The sequence below is a fragment of the Muscardinus avellanarius genome (genome assembly GCF_963383645.1).
Source record: "Muscardinus avellanarius genome assembly, chromosome: 3".
NCBI lineage: Eukaryota > Metazoa > Chordata > Mammalia > Rodentia > Gliridae > Muscardinus > Muscardinus avellanarius.
Genome location: NC_137788.1, coordinates 53439225 through 53454746, shown reverse-complemented (window position 1 = coordinate 53454746; position 15522 = coordinate 53439225). Strand labels below are relative to the sequence as shown.

The window sequence follows — 15522 nt, the reverse complement described above, 5'->3', positions numbered from 1 at the left end:
ATGGAAACTAAGTTATTAATGTCCTAAAATTGACTGTAATATATGGCTATAAAATGTATCATAAATGTTTAAAATATGCCTCTCTTTATTAATATTTAATGGCCCCATTCCATCAGCTAACAATACCACTTAACAGCATTAGAGACTTTAACATATATTAGTAGAGACATTTCAATGTAAGGTACTAGTGTTAGTTTTAATCCATACTACTAATCAAAAATAAAATGAAGTAGAGAAAATGTAGCCCTTTCAGAAAATAATCTGAAAAATTTAAGTTGAAACCTGAGCCAAGGTTATTTTGTCAGGTATCCCAAAGCCAATTAATAAGCAGACTTAAATTCAAGGCATATAAAAAACTAAAATGTGATAGAAGAATTCACTCCATTCAAAATAAAAGAGAAAGACATATAATCTGTGTTTATAAGATACAAAAACCAGCTACCTAAATCCAGACTGCTTTTTGCTAATGAATTAAGATTTTCCACTTCATCAAATCTGCCGTGTTCATTGTTTCCTTCAGTTGAGGGTATGGCTGGTAGGGATTCGATGCCAAAACATTCTTTCATCTTGAAAGGAAGAAAAATAGAAACAAATTAGTACTTTATAAAAAAAAAAAAAAAAACTACAACACTGCAAATCAGAAAATAGAGTGAAAAACTGGCCCTACAAATGGGTGTGCTCATGTGATAGTTTATTCTGTAGTAAGCAGTGGCAAATGTTAGTAACTTAATGTCTGCAGAGTCTAGGTTTGTAAAACCTGGTCTTTCCAAACACTAGATTTATAACAGAAACTGTTTTATAAGCATCATTAAGTGGATTTAAATAAACATAGACTAAGGTCGGGTGGTAAAAGATCTACCATGTCAAGCATGGGCAGTTGCTGTGGATGTGTATGACCTCCTGGATCGTGTTGCTTGGGTGCCCACAACTATATACAGCTTCACTGCTGCTCCCAAAGGACATGGTGATGGTTCCTATCTCTCAGCCTCTGTTCTGCCCTCCCTAGCACTCTCTGCCTAATGTGCCTCTAGGTGAGCAAACCTAAAACCTATGGACAGATGTCATGGGCAACTTGGTGCACTCTTCTCTTGTCCTTCTTCTATAGTCTTTTACCATTTTCCAAGGTTACAATCTGCCAGAAAGCTAAAATGTTTGTATTCTCCCAAAATTCATGTTGCAATCCTCACCTCAGAAGAGGTGAAAATGCACTATTTTGATATAGTGATGGTTCAAATGAAAGGCACTTGAAACAATACAGTATGTGCAAAGAGATCACTCTGACCTTCACGCAGTTTCTTAAGAACACAAGACAAAACTGAAATTCTGCTGTGGAAGATACTCTACCTGTACAAGAAAGAAAGGCAACATTCTTATCTTTAAGGATGAGAAACTGAGACAGACAGAATACCTTACAGACCTTTTTAGGATACTTTATCTTTCAAGCCTCCCTTTAAAAGTCACATTTTTACAGTTTCTTATTGTCAATCCAGCACATAAGTAAGTAACTCTAAACTGGGATGCTTTTCTCCTGTTAATCTGTATTATGTTTATTTGATTCTAGGACCCTGCCAGGATGGAAATAGAGCTTTCCTGCCCCCAAGAAATAAAGGTGAGGGTCTAGGAGATGGGCCCTTTGCAAGGTGATTAGGTCCTGAGGGTTGAACACTCATGAATGAGATCAATGCCCTCATAAAAGAGGCTCTAGAGACTCCTGTCCTTTTAATCAGGTAAGGACACAGCCAGATGTTTCCACGTAGGGACCAGAAATCAGGCCCTTCCGAGACTCTGAAAAACAGTGTGTGTGTGTGTGTGTGTGTGTGTGTGTGTGTGTGTGTCTGTCTGTCTGTCTGTCTGTCTGGGTGGGCGGTACTGGGGATTGAACCCAGGGGCATTCTACCTTCAGGCTACACCCCCAGCCTTTTTTATTTTTTGTTTTAAACCAGTGTCTTGTCTTGGTACATTGCTGAGGCTGGCATTGAACCTGTGATCCTCCTGTCTCAGCCTCCCAAGTACTGAGATTGAAGGTGTATACCACCACCATGCCTGAATGCAAAATGTTATTTTTTTAAATTAGTATACAAGCCAGGTGTGGTGGTACACACTTGTAATCCCAGTACTTGGGAGGCTGAGGTTCACAGCCATTCTCCGCAACTTAGTGAAACCCTGTTTCAAAATTAATAATAAAAAATAGGTTGAGGGGTGTAGCTCAGAGGTAGAATGCCCCTGGTTCCATCCCAGTACACCCCCCCAACACACGTATACAGTTATCATATGGTCCAGCAATTCCACCTCAAGAGAGGATTATATACCCTGTGAAAGTTGACCACACCAAAATGAAATCCTTCTTGTCAGAAAAAAACCAAAGTGGAGCTGGGAAGTGACAAGGGGGAGGGCTCATGCCTGCCTGTTGGAGACAGGGAGTTTTTCAAGGTAATTCTAAAGACCCAAAAGAGATCTCTTCTTAAGTCTTTGTGCATCCAAGCTTCTCATGCTTCACAAGTAGGCACAGATTCCAGTTACAAAGCTTATCTCCAACATTCTTTAAGACTACAATTCGGACTACATATTCTCAATGGAATATTTGCTCAGCAAGAGCACCCAACCTCCACTGAGCTGATGCCCCCTCCTGCCTGGAGACCAGTGAACCTCACCTTCAAAATCATGAAAACATCTCCACGTTTTAAATCTTCCCTTTGCCTCAGCCTCCATGAACATGTTTACTACGGCAAGTGTATTCCCACTGCAACACTCTGCCATTCCCAAATAAGTGCCATTATTTTCCAGGTATTCTTTGATTGTTACTTAGATTGACAACGCCAAAGAACCAAAAGTAGGAACTTAAACAGATATGTATTCACCTATGTTCATAGCAGCAAAGAACAAAGGTAGAAATGACCCAAATACCCATCAACAGATCAATGGAAGAAAAAATATCATGATATACACGTGGAGAACTTGCTGGAACCCAAGAGATTACTTTAAGATGCACAAAGAAGCCTTCTTAGAGGTTCATCATCTGATTAGGAGCAGCAACTTTTGGAAATGAGGCTGTCATAAGTTCCCTCTTGGGATGGGTCTACTCCCAGAAAAAAGCCTATTATAAATCCCCTCTAAAGAATGGAAAGATCACTTATACATACCTGCAGAGAAAAGCATTCTAGCAAACTTCCTTATCTCCCATTTGCTTTAAAAACACTTTTGTCTTTCCTAAACAGACCTGTTCTTTCCATACAATCACTTTCTTTTGCTCCTTTGTACTTTGTGAATTCTATTTGCACTCTCCTAGATAGGAATCTAAGAGGATAGAAGAAGTTTTCTTCCTACACACACGGGAATAAAACTCAGCCCTAAAAACGGAGGAAGTTCTGACACATACTAGAAGAATGTGGATGACTCTTGAAGACATTATGCTAAATGAAAGAAGCCAGACACATAAAAATAAATATTGTACGATTCTACCACTTCTATGAAGAAGTCAAATCCTTAAACAGAAAACAGAACGGTGACTGGAGTCATGGGATGGGGTGAGGGGTGGATAAAGAACAGTTGTTGCGGGTAAATGTTTCACTGTAGGAAGATTAAAAAGTTCTGGAGATAATGATGGTGATGGTTACACAATAACAGAAGTATATTTAATGTCATTGAACTGTACACCTAAAAATGAACAACTGTGTTAATAACAGAAGTATATTTAATGTCATTGAACTGTACACCTAAAAATGAACAACTGTGTTACACGTATTTTATCAACACTTAGAAACAAAAACAGCTTTATAATTTTATAATCTGCGTTCAACTAAAAGGGACTATGAGGGTAGTCGAGGAAAATAAACTCTGAAGCAGTTGGATATTATTACACTCCACAAATATAGTGATATCTGGAGCATGAAATGGATGTTACCACCAAGGCAGAAATGATGATGTTCCTCTATCCTCGTGGAGGGCAGATATCTTCTATGAATATACTAGGAGCTACACATTTTTAAGACATTTGAATGCATGTTTCCAATCCTCTCAGGGCCTTCAATATTAGAAAATATTACAGGTTGAGCATCCCTAATCTTAAAATCTGAAATCTGAGATGCTCCAAAATCCAATCTTTTTGAGCACCCATGTGGTGCAAGGAGTGGAAAAGTCACATCCGACCTCACAAACGGCATGCAAGATTACCGGCAAGCCACGGAGACAAAGTGTACAGGACACAGAATTTGTTTAGACTTCGGTCCCCCCAAATAGCTAGTTATACCAAGCCTAACCTGATTGTGTGGGCATAAACTGCTATCACGGAAAAGAAGGAAAAGAGTCTGTGCCCCAACAAACAAAAACACGTAATTATTTAAAGAAAATAAAGTACTGTGTAGGCAAGACACATTAGGACTAAATCAATACTAACCAATGCTCTATAACCTTTATATCATTAAATGTAAAAATAGGCAAAATTAATTTTAGAGTTTTTTTTTTTTTGTGGTACTGGGGTTCCTGGAAGCCCTTCTACCTCCGGGCTACACTCCCAGACCTATTTTTACATTTTTATTTGGAAACAGGGTCTCCTAAGCCAGCGCGCGCGGCTGGCTTCGAACCTGCGCAATCCTCCTGTCTCTCTCTGCCTCCCAAGTGCGGGGATTACAAGCGTGCGCCACCACACCCGGCTTACAGATTTTTAAGATATGAATATTCACAAATTTTTTTTGGTGGTACTGGGGGTGGAACAAGGCTTTCTATATTTCTATATTCCCAGACCTTTTATATATATATTTTATTGGAAGCAGGGTCTCACTAAGTTGCTGAGAACCTCACTAAGTAGCTGGGGCTGGCTTCAAACCTATGTGATCCTCCTGTCTCAGCCTCCCAAGTGTGGGGATTAAAAGCATGCGCCAGCCGGGCATGGTGGCGCACGCTTGTAATCCCCGCGCTTGGGAGGCAGAGACAGGAGGATCATGCAGGTTCGAAGCCAGCCGCGCGCGCTGGCTTAGGAGACCCTGTTTCCAAATAAAAATGTAAAAATAGGTCTAGGAGTGTAGCCCGGAGATAGAAGCGCTTCTAGGAACCCCAGTACCACCAAAAAAAAAAAAAAAAAAAAAAAAAGCGTGCGCCACCACGTCCGGCTCTAAAGTAAAAACTTTTAACTTACTAAATGAATATTATGAATATGCATCTGTCTATTTCATCTATAGCCTTAAAAGCTTACATATTAAAGTGGATAAATATTTCAGGCTGCCTTTTATTTGAGTGAATGAAAAATATTTTTATAGAAAGAAACATAACAAGTGGGTATTTATGAATATTCCATTAGCTCTAATTCCAAATTGCTTATGTAACTGAATATTCTCTTTGGATGCGGGAGAGGGGCTGGCCAAGTGGAAAAGCAGCAGTGTCCCTGGAACATGCCAGGCAATCCCCACACCCAGGACTATTCCCAAATTCCAAGAACATCTGTTCTCTGGTAGAATGTGTGGAGCCTTCCATCACAAGGAACCTCTGGGCTTCATAGATGCAGCTAATATAGCACCTTGCCTAGCACAGGGACCTACAGATTTGCAGGCTGGAAAGCGGGAGGAAGTTTCAGAGGGAGGCAGGAGAAAAGACCTTCATCTTCCCTCTGGGAGAGGCCCTGGGGGGTGGTTTTGCAGATCACCATGGGAAGAGGCCAGCTTCGGCCAGGGCAACAGCACACTGTGTCCGAACACTCTGCTAGGGTGCCTTTTAAAAAACATTCCTATAGAGCAACTTTCTTTGCATTTGCCCAAAGATTAATCAGGGCAGGAAGCAAACAAAATAAACATTGAAAGTGCCTCTAATTACATATTCCAACTTACAATTGGTTATTAATAATTTTATTTTAAAAAACTTTACTGGAGATTAAATAGCAAGGGTAAACCTATTAAAATACAACATTCTCCTATGATGTTATAGAAGGACAATATCCCAAACAGAAAGATAGCTTTCTAATGTTCACTGATTTCGTGTCATATAACATAAGGACACTGTGAATAACTAAGATATAGACCACAATATATTTTCAGTAATTCTGCCTTGATTTTCCCTGATATATGTATTAGGTGAGAAATACACAGCTGTGTTTCTCTAAGGGAATTAAAAAGACAATCACAAACGTTAAAATAACTTTTCCTTGACAGGAGAAATTAGGAGGAAAACATCATTAAATGAGCAAAACAAAGACAGGCGTGGTGACACAGCTGTAATCCCTGTACTTGGGAGACAGAGACAGGAGAATCCCAGGTTTGAGGCCAGCCTCGGCAACAGAGCGAGATCCTATTTCAAAACAAAAATTAGGGCTGAGGGTATAGCTCAGAGGTAGAATGCCCCCAGGTTTAAGCCTCAGTCTCTCTCTTCCCTCCCTCCCTCCCCCCGCCTCTCACACACACACACACACACACACACACACACACACACACACACACACACACACACACACGGGCGAAGCTATGACAGCAGGAAGACAACTGCAAAGACAACTGCAGTGTACTGGTTCCTGTGAAACATTTTTCACAAATATTTCTTGTTTTGTTTTTGACAGGTGAGCAAAGCAGGGATGACCAGCAGAAGAGCAGAGGAGGATGTGGAAGAGTGACAGGCCTCACCGGGTCTTCCGTGCTGTAGCTATACTGCTGCATTCCCTGGGAATAGACAGTCCTCGTGGCTCCTGCACCAGGAGGCTCCAGGCATTCACCGCCTGGGTGGTTATCATGCAACCACTGTGTACCAAAGTGGAGATCCTGCCTGGAGGACACAGGGCTGGCCTCTTGGAAGTCTGAGGAGGAATACAACTCCATGGACTGCAAGTGATCTTGATATAGCTCATACTCTTCATCAACAAGCATTTCTCTTTCTTCACCCATTTCTCCCAGTTGAGGAGTCAGAAACTCGTGCATTTCCCAGGCTTCCTTGCTGTTGTCTATTTCTTTGTGTTGAGCCTGAAAAGCTTTCCCCAAATCTAGAAATGGTTCATCCACAAGTTCTTCTTTAAAATATGGCTCATCTCTAAATTCCTGCCAATAAAAGTTACAAAAAAAGGTTAAGCCATACCTGTCCTAAAGCTATACTATGCTCCTTTACTGGAATGTGAAAATGCTGCCAGGACTGCAGTGCACGGCCTCACTCAGCAGAACACCGCTAACGAGGTCAGGAGCTGTATTTCTCCACGACGAACGAGGAGAAAGGAAAGCTTGCTCCCACACAACCCACAACCCAGAAGAGGGACAAACAGTACAGCAAGAGGCAGAAACCTGCCCCTGGCAAGGTCAATGACTACTCCAAACAGTTTACTACACATTAACCACTTGAAACCCTTCATTAGAAATGGGAATTTTACTAAACTGCAACACCAAATATTTAACCTATGTACCTAACATGGGAAGTAGCACATAGATTCCCTTCATACTAAAACTTAAGAAAAAGAAAGACTTAAAACAACTGTCAAGTTTAAGTAACTAAAAGGAACCGTAGCTACTTAAATGTTCAAAAACATGAAAAGCTAAAGATATGGGCAGTAAGTCTCAATTGTTTGAATATGATCCTGCTATACTGCACAATACAAATATATTTTACGTTTATGTTGAAAACATATACAGCATAAGTGCAGTATATTTTCTAATTAATTTCTTTTCACCAATTAGAACTGGCACATACAACTGAAACGAAATAGTTATCCATGTATGGAAGGCTGATGCCTAGTGAATATACAGATTTGCTGAGCCTTGGACCAAACTCTGGTGAGCCTGTCGGTGCTAGGCACAATGTGGTCCAATTTCTAAGAGATCAATGATAGATCCTATTTTAGGTCCTATCCATTAATTATTACCAGGTATAAATTCAAGGAATAAATCTTTTCTTTCCCATTGCTTTCTCCTCAAGGATAAACATCATTGTGGTGAAGCTTTTAAATTAATAATTATTTGAAAAAATATACAGCAGGATATATTTGAATATATTACACAATTATAAAATTTTAAAAACGTCATGGACATTACAGGAATGCATATTAGCATGTGATAGTGCCAACGTATATCCCAAGAAGGTCACCAGACAGTTGTTAAATGAAGCAAAATCATACCCTACTTGCAAAGAACAAAAGTGCATGTATTATAATAAAAGGGGAACACCAGAAGCCGGGTATGGTTCCATATGCTTGTAATCCCAGCGCTTGGGAGGCTGAGACAGGAGGATCGCACAGGTTCGAAGCCAGCCTCAGCTAGTAGGGCTTTTAGCAACTTAGTGAGGCCCTGTTTCCAAATAAATTATATAATAGGGCTGGGGATGTAGTCCAGAGGTAGAATGCCTCTGGGTTCCGTCCCCAGTAACACACACACACACACACACACACACACACACACACACACATAAAGAAACACCAGGTGTGGTGGCACACACCTCTAATCCCAGTACTTGGGAGGCTGAGACAAGAGGACTGCGGGTTCAACACCAGCCTCAGCAACATAGCAAGACTCTCAGCAACTTAGCAAGACACTGTCTCCCAAAACAGAAACAACAACAACAACAAAAAAAAAAACAGGGGCTTGGGTGTAGCTCAAAGGTGATAGAATGCCCCTGGGTTCAATCCCCAGTACCACAAAAAAAAAAAAAAAAAGAAGAAGAAGAAGAAGAAAAAGGGAAAACTCCCCAAATATACTAAATTTATATACTAAATACAAATATACTAAATTTATATCTATAATTATAGCACAAATAGGGTTTCTCTAAATAACTCTTTACATAGTATTCAAATTTTAGCCAGGTGTGGTGGCACACACTTGTAATCCTAGTACTCAGGAGGCAGAGACAGGAAGATCACAGGATCGTCGTCAGCCTCAGCAACTTAGTGAGACCCTGTTTCAAAAAGAAAAAAAAAAAAAAATAGGGTTGATAGTGTAGCTCAGAGGTAGAATGCCCCTGGGTTACCCACACACACAATTCAAAATTAACAAAAAGTAAGTATTCAATATAAAATATTATTGAATATCTCCATTTTCTACATTATTTTAAATGTACCTCTATTTTCAACAGTATGTTCCACTATTCCAATTTTTAGGACTATACTAGTGATATAAAATAAGGTTATTGTTGGTTTCTTTTTTGTTGTTGCTCTTGTTTTTGGCAGTGTGTTACATTCATTTTTATTTATATCATTTTACTTTATTTAAATTTTTTTTTAAATTTTTATTGGTATTTGTGTCATTTTAGAGAAGCAATGTAACACAGGAATGAAAAGATTTCAGTTTTTTTAAAAAACCAATAAAAGAAAGAAGGGGGATTATTTAGTCTATATCTATTTAGCCAGGAGAGTATGGACAAACTTGTGTCTTCTTTATTGAACCTTTAGCACATAGCAAATCATTCAAATGGGAAATAAGTTTACTAAATACCTTGGGTGCTTCAAGTATTAAAGATGAATTCATATCATGATTTGTTCCTGAAAGTTCAATCCTGTCTTCATTATTGCTTGAATGTAAACTATAACCACTTTCTTCTTTCTCATCTTCCTGAAAATATAAACCATTTTTATGGTCAAGAAAATCTTTTGATTTCAAACTTTCTTCAGATTATTTCTCATCTTGTGCAAGTACACACAAAAAATTATGCAAATTGTTTCATTAGAACAAATTTTCTTTCATAATAAAAAAGGCATATTTAGGTCAAGGCTTCTCAAACGTTATTCCTTAAAGAAAAACCACTAATCAAAGAATACACCTTGTATGTCCAGCTATGTAGCTGTCTAGCTACCAGGCGTAGGTTTAAGTACCTTAAATATACTATCATATTAATATATGCTCCAAGAGGTAGGTGGTCTTATTCACTCTACAGATGAGGAAAAGGGCACAGTAACTTGCCCAGCATTGCACAGCTAGCCAGTTGCACATCCAGATTTTGAGCTCAGGCTCTCTGTCTGCTCTATAGCCCATGTCCTCATCACCATGCAGTCCCTATCTTACAGATGAACAAGGTGGGTGCTGGAGAGGTTATAGCCTCACAAACCACAGAACTAAGCAAAACCTGGCTCATGAGTCTCGTTGCTGGTTTTGCCCTCAGTTCTGAATACAGTACAAATTTTAAAGCCAGTTCATTCATTTTTGGATCTAATAGGTTTGAGGTAAGTTTGCAGAGAATAGAAAATAAATCACACTCATGGTCAAGCAAAAATATATAAGAAAAAAATTTTAAGTATGGGTGTTAAGTACATATTATACACCTTAATAAAAAGACTTTTTTCTCCTGTGTTCACAATCTTTATGCCCCGACATGATCTGGATCTTCTTATTCACATTCTCTATCCCCATGTCGGCTATGGATTGAGTACACAATCAGAACATTAGTTGATCCACTGTGCAGCCAACTACACCCAAAGAAAAGGACAGAGACCTCAGGGAAGATCCATGCCGGGTTCCCTGAATCACTATTTACAGCTCATGAGGAGTTTTGCTAAAAGAATCCAGATGTTAAGGATGGAATTACTTAATAGTAAAAAAAGAAAGAAAAGTCTTGAAACTGACCTTTCTCTCAATCCCTTTACTGGCCTCCACTCCTAAGTATGCTGGCAGCCTTGAACTCACTGAGGGAAGCCTGGGCAAAGTTCCACCCAATAATTATCCTGTTCCAAAACACTCTCAGAGCAATGCTCCAGGGCCTGAGGTTTCTGCAGCTCTCACTCCACCAGAAATAGCACAGGAATCAACATGCAACTGGTACTAAGTTCCATTTTTCTACATTGTCTCAGATTTCCTAAAACTGCTTAAAGGCTACACTGATTGTGTATAGGACGTATAGTTTGGGATTTTCCCACCTAAGCACAATAATCTAGCAAATAATCACTAGGGGAAACCTAGACAAAGTACCTGCTACAATCTAGATAAAATCCCATAAAAATATTATTTTTGCTCTCCTTAAGTGATCAAAAAATCAAACCAAGTACTTCATGGTACCATCATTCGGTTAGAATAATATACCAAATGCACAAAAAGTCAAGAAACTGATTTAGTCATGTGGTAGATTCCATACTGACCCATTTAACGTATCTACTGTTATATAAAAGCATTTCTATCTATAATATGTGAAGAAGAACAAAACCTAATACCAATGCCAGGTGTGATAGCACATGCCTGTAATCCCAGTACTTGGATCTAATAGGTTTGAGGTAAGTTTGCAGAGAATAGAAAATAAATAACACTCATGGTCGAGCAAAAATATATAAGAAAAAAAATTTAAGTATGGTTATTAAGTACATATTATACACCTTAATAAAAAGAATTTTTTCTCCTACAGAGGACTGCAGGTTCATGGCCAGCCTCAGCAACTTAGCAAGGCCCTCTTCAACTTACTTCAAAATAAAAAAAATAAGCCGGGTATGGTGGCACACGCTTGTAATCCCAATACTTGGGAGGCTGAGACAGGAGGAAAATTGCAGGTTCGTGGCCAGCCTCAACTACTTAGGCCCTCTACAACTTAGTGAGACTCTGTTTCAGAATAAAAAATAAAAACATATAGCTGGGGTATAGCTTGGAGGTAGACTGCCCCTGGGTTCAATCCCCAGTACTGCAATAAATAAGTAAATAAATAAATAATAAAATAGGTCTGAAGGTGTAGTTCAGAGACAGAATACCCGTAGGTTCAATCTCCAGAACTACAAAAACAAATGAAAACTAACACTGGGGCTAAGAGTATAGCTCAGTATTAGAACACGTGCTTCGCAGGATTAGCAAGGCCCTGATCTTGATCACACACACACACACACACACACACACACACACACACACACACACACAGAGAGAGAGAGAGAGAGAGAGAGAGAGAGAGAGAGAGAGAGAGAGAAATATAAAAGGCCAAACTGAGGTTTTCCAATGCAGAAATATCAATGTAGTACATCAATTTCTCAATATGTGAACATACCTATGTCTATTTATCTAGCTATACTATAACTAGTTATAGTATGTTATCCATAGAATAGAATTTTGGGGTTAAAAAAAGATCTCAGAAGTTTTGTAGTCTTATCCAATCTTTTCAGAAATTTTAAAAAAAACAGGTTCACAGAAGAAAATTGGTAATGGTCATCTATCAAATTACTAGCACAATCTTTCTTAAAGTATAAAATGCTGTGTCAGATTTCTGAGTAACACTGAATCCCCAACTCCACATCTCTGAGGGCAGGACCTGGAGTACTGCATTTAACCACTGCCCAAGTGAGCTGTATGTGCATCACCTGTCTTTGGGTTTGAAACCCACTGAGCTCACTCTGAGCAAAGCTAGAAAGAGAGCCAGCTTTCCTGAAATCGAGCTCATCTATCTATCCCAACCTAGCTATCTGTTTCAGACATGCTGCATAAACCAAACAAGGAGTAACACAATAAAATAGCAATATGCCAGGTGTGGTGGTGCACACTTGTAATCCCCGTGCTTGGGAGGCAGAGACAGGAGGATCGCGCAGGTTCAAAATCAGCCGCGCTGGCTTAAGATACCGTTTCCAAATAAAAAGTATAAAATAGGTCTGGGAGTGTAGCCCGGAGGTAGAAGGGCTTCCAGGAACCCCAGTACCACACGCACGCACGCACGCACACACACACACACACACACACACACACACACACACACACACACAAAAGAAAAAATAGCAATACATAGCATTGTGGCTAAGGGCACAGAGTTGAAGCCACGAGCAAAGTTCATATTCTCACTCTGCTCCTTACTAGTAATATAGTAATATGCCTGGGATATGCTGCTCAACTCTCTGCCTTAACTGACTCACTTTTTTTTTTTAAACAAGGAAGGGGTTTGGGGGAGTTCAGGGTTCTCTTCTTATAGGGGACTTTCATGAGGGGTGGGCTAGAGAAGGCATGTGAGGATGCTGACTCGCTTATAATTTAAGTAACAGAAGTTACTTAAATTACTCTTACAGTTACTTTGAGAATTATATTAGTGAAAACACAGAGTGGGTTCAAAACACTGACTGTCCTAAAGCACTCATTATTATTATTGAACTGGTTGAAAATTATCACTGAGCTTAATTTTTATTGAGGATCTCAATAGTACCATAACTATAAAGTACCTTCCAGTCACAAATGGAAATCTAACCCAGTACATTAAGCAATGTGACAGTCTGCAGATAGCATGACCATATCGAGGTTCTAGATGCTGAGGTTACCAATACTCTGATGGTGGTGAGAAAGCATTACCACCTCACTGCCATATGATTAAAATGATATGCTTAGCTGGAGTTCAACTTACCATGAAAGTTCACAGGTAAAAATTTCTATTTTAATTTACAGGTAAGAAATGTGATGAGAACTTAGAAATCTGTGGTAAAAAGGGGTTGAATTCAGAGAACTACAGCAACATATGCATACCTATGTTCATAACAGCACAATTCGTAATAGCGAAAATATGGAACCAACCCAGATCTCCATCAACAGATGAATAGATAGCAAAACTTTGGGAAATACACACAATGGAATTCTATTCAACCATAAAGAAGAACAAAATTATATAATTTGCAAGAAGATGGAAAGTCCTGGAGAACATTATGTTAAGTGAGATCAGCCAAGCACAGAAGGAGAAGGTACATATGTTTCCTCTAATATGCCCAAACTAGAAAACATAGAGGATACCAGTGGGACTCCAGATAATGGAGGGGAAATATCAGCAAAGTTTGAATGAAAAGATAGGAGAGGAGGAAGGCTGATCTTGATTAATGAGTGTCTACATCTGAATATGCGTAAAATTATGAATATGACATGGTTACCCAGGACAACCATTGGTGGGAGGGGGGAAGGGAAAACGGGAGCAGAGGGGAGAGGGCACCAAATATAGTTTAAATGTATACCATTTATGTTCAATAAAAAATTTGTTTAAAAATAAGAATAATAATATTATAACTTCCAGAGGCCATCACTGGGCAAGTTAGGGGTGTGTGGCACGTTTTCATATGTGTAGCTTATTGTATGTTGTGTCTCAATAAAGCTGTTTAAAAAAAAAACCTAAAAAAAGAAATCTGTGGTAAAGGCATAAAGGTGAAAATAGTAATACAAATGGTAGTAGTTAAGATTAGTAATGTGAGAAGCTAGTAGTTACATAAAAATGTTCTAAGTACCTGTTGAATATACTCTTCTTTACTTCCCTAAACCCTGTAAAGTAGACATTTTTCCTGATGCTTTAAGTCAAGCTCATTAAGAAACTTGCCCAAGGTCCACACCCAGTAAGCAGTGGAATAGGAATTCAAGGTCAGGTGTACTTGTTCTCCATATCCATGTCCTTAACTAATGCATTATCATCACTTCCTACACTAACAAAATTCAGCACTTACCACCAAAGGCTTACAGATGCCAAGGTGCACAGTTCCTGGGGGCACGGCCTTTAGCACCTCCACAGCTTCAGCAAGTGAGGTGTTGTCCAGGCAGTATTCATTGACTGAGACCAGGCGGTCTCCAGGGAGAAGTTCTCCACTTCTTTCTGCCACACCACCTGCTACCAGGGAGCGGATCACAATCACTGATCTTGTGGAATCTAAAGGATCCTTGAATCAAGCAAAGAAGACAGATATGTCAGTATCCTCAACAAAAACATGCAGGCTTAAGACAGCTGACGTTTAAGGAAGCCGAGTTAACTCTTTACTTCACATGTCCAGCATTCTGGTGATATTCTTCTAAAGATGTTAAAATATCACTCTACACATTATCACTCACACAAATATCAGCTCATGTCAAGGTAAGTTTTAATTGCATGTGTGAGTCCTCAGTAGAGATAGATACTTCTGTTTGAGACTTTTGCTGGCTGACACTTTGTTGAACAACAAAAGGTCTGGGCAGAGTTGTCCAAGATTCTTTGACATTCTCAAACTTTGTCATACTATGAACCAAAGACAAGCCCATGTATTACTCCTCTTGTGCTATACTGGTTTCAAAGAGAAGAAAAATATGGGAAACAACACTCCATTCTTATGCATAAACCAGTATAGAATCCTCTTATGAAACTAGTTCAGAAAATACATGGAAATGATGGAATATTCTACTGTATTAAAAATATCTTTAGAGCTGGAGATGTGGCTCATTGGCAGAGCAACTGCCTACCATGAGCAAGGTCCTACATTCAAACCTAGGAATGCACACACAGTTTATTTAAAACAAAACAACAAAACCCAAAATTATGACATGGTTGTTGGCTCTACCTCAAAACTATTTCAATACATTGAAAATAAATCCCCGAAGACCCGAGCATGGTGGTGCACGCTTGTAATCCCAGCATTTGGGAGGCTGAGACAAGAGGATCCTGGTTCATGGACAGATTCAGCTACTTAGTGAGGCCCTTTGCAACTCAGTGAGACCCTGTTTCAAAATAAAGAATAAAAAATAGGGCAGGGGGTGTAGCTCGCAGGTAGAATGCTCCTGGGTTCCATCCAGTACCGCAAAATAAATAAACCCCTGAATAAAACCAATGTGCAAATCTCTCAGCCAAAAGGAAAATACCACATTTCTTTTCATTAAGTACTAAAGATAACATTGACATATCAATATATTTGGT

At 39.3% G+C, this 15522-nt stretch overlaps 1 protein-coding gene across 3 annotated transcripts in view; it reads right to left on the bottom strand.

Moving 5' to 3' along the window:
- The window catches only part of PATJ (PATJ crumbs cell polarity complex component), a gene marked incomplete at both ends in the record, with an annotated part of 372146 nt that overhangs the window by 256907 nt on the left and 99717 nt on the right, over positions 1 to 15522 (bottom strand). For 2 of the 3 annotated variants that reach the window (XM_080692386.1, XM_080692387.1), the window contains 4 exons: positions 443 to 566; positions 6603 to 7010; positions 9384 to 9500; positions 14309 to 14518. In XM_080692386.1, the coding sequence (XP_080548512.1) occupies positions 443 to 566; positions 6603 to 7010; positions 9384 to 9500; positions 14309 to 14518 (859 nt within the window). The remainder of the gene's footprint in view (positions 1 to 442; positions 567 to 6602; positions 7011 to 9383; positions 9501 to 14308; positions 14519 to 15522) is intronic. The other variant, XM_080692385.1, reaches the window with a different exon arrangement.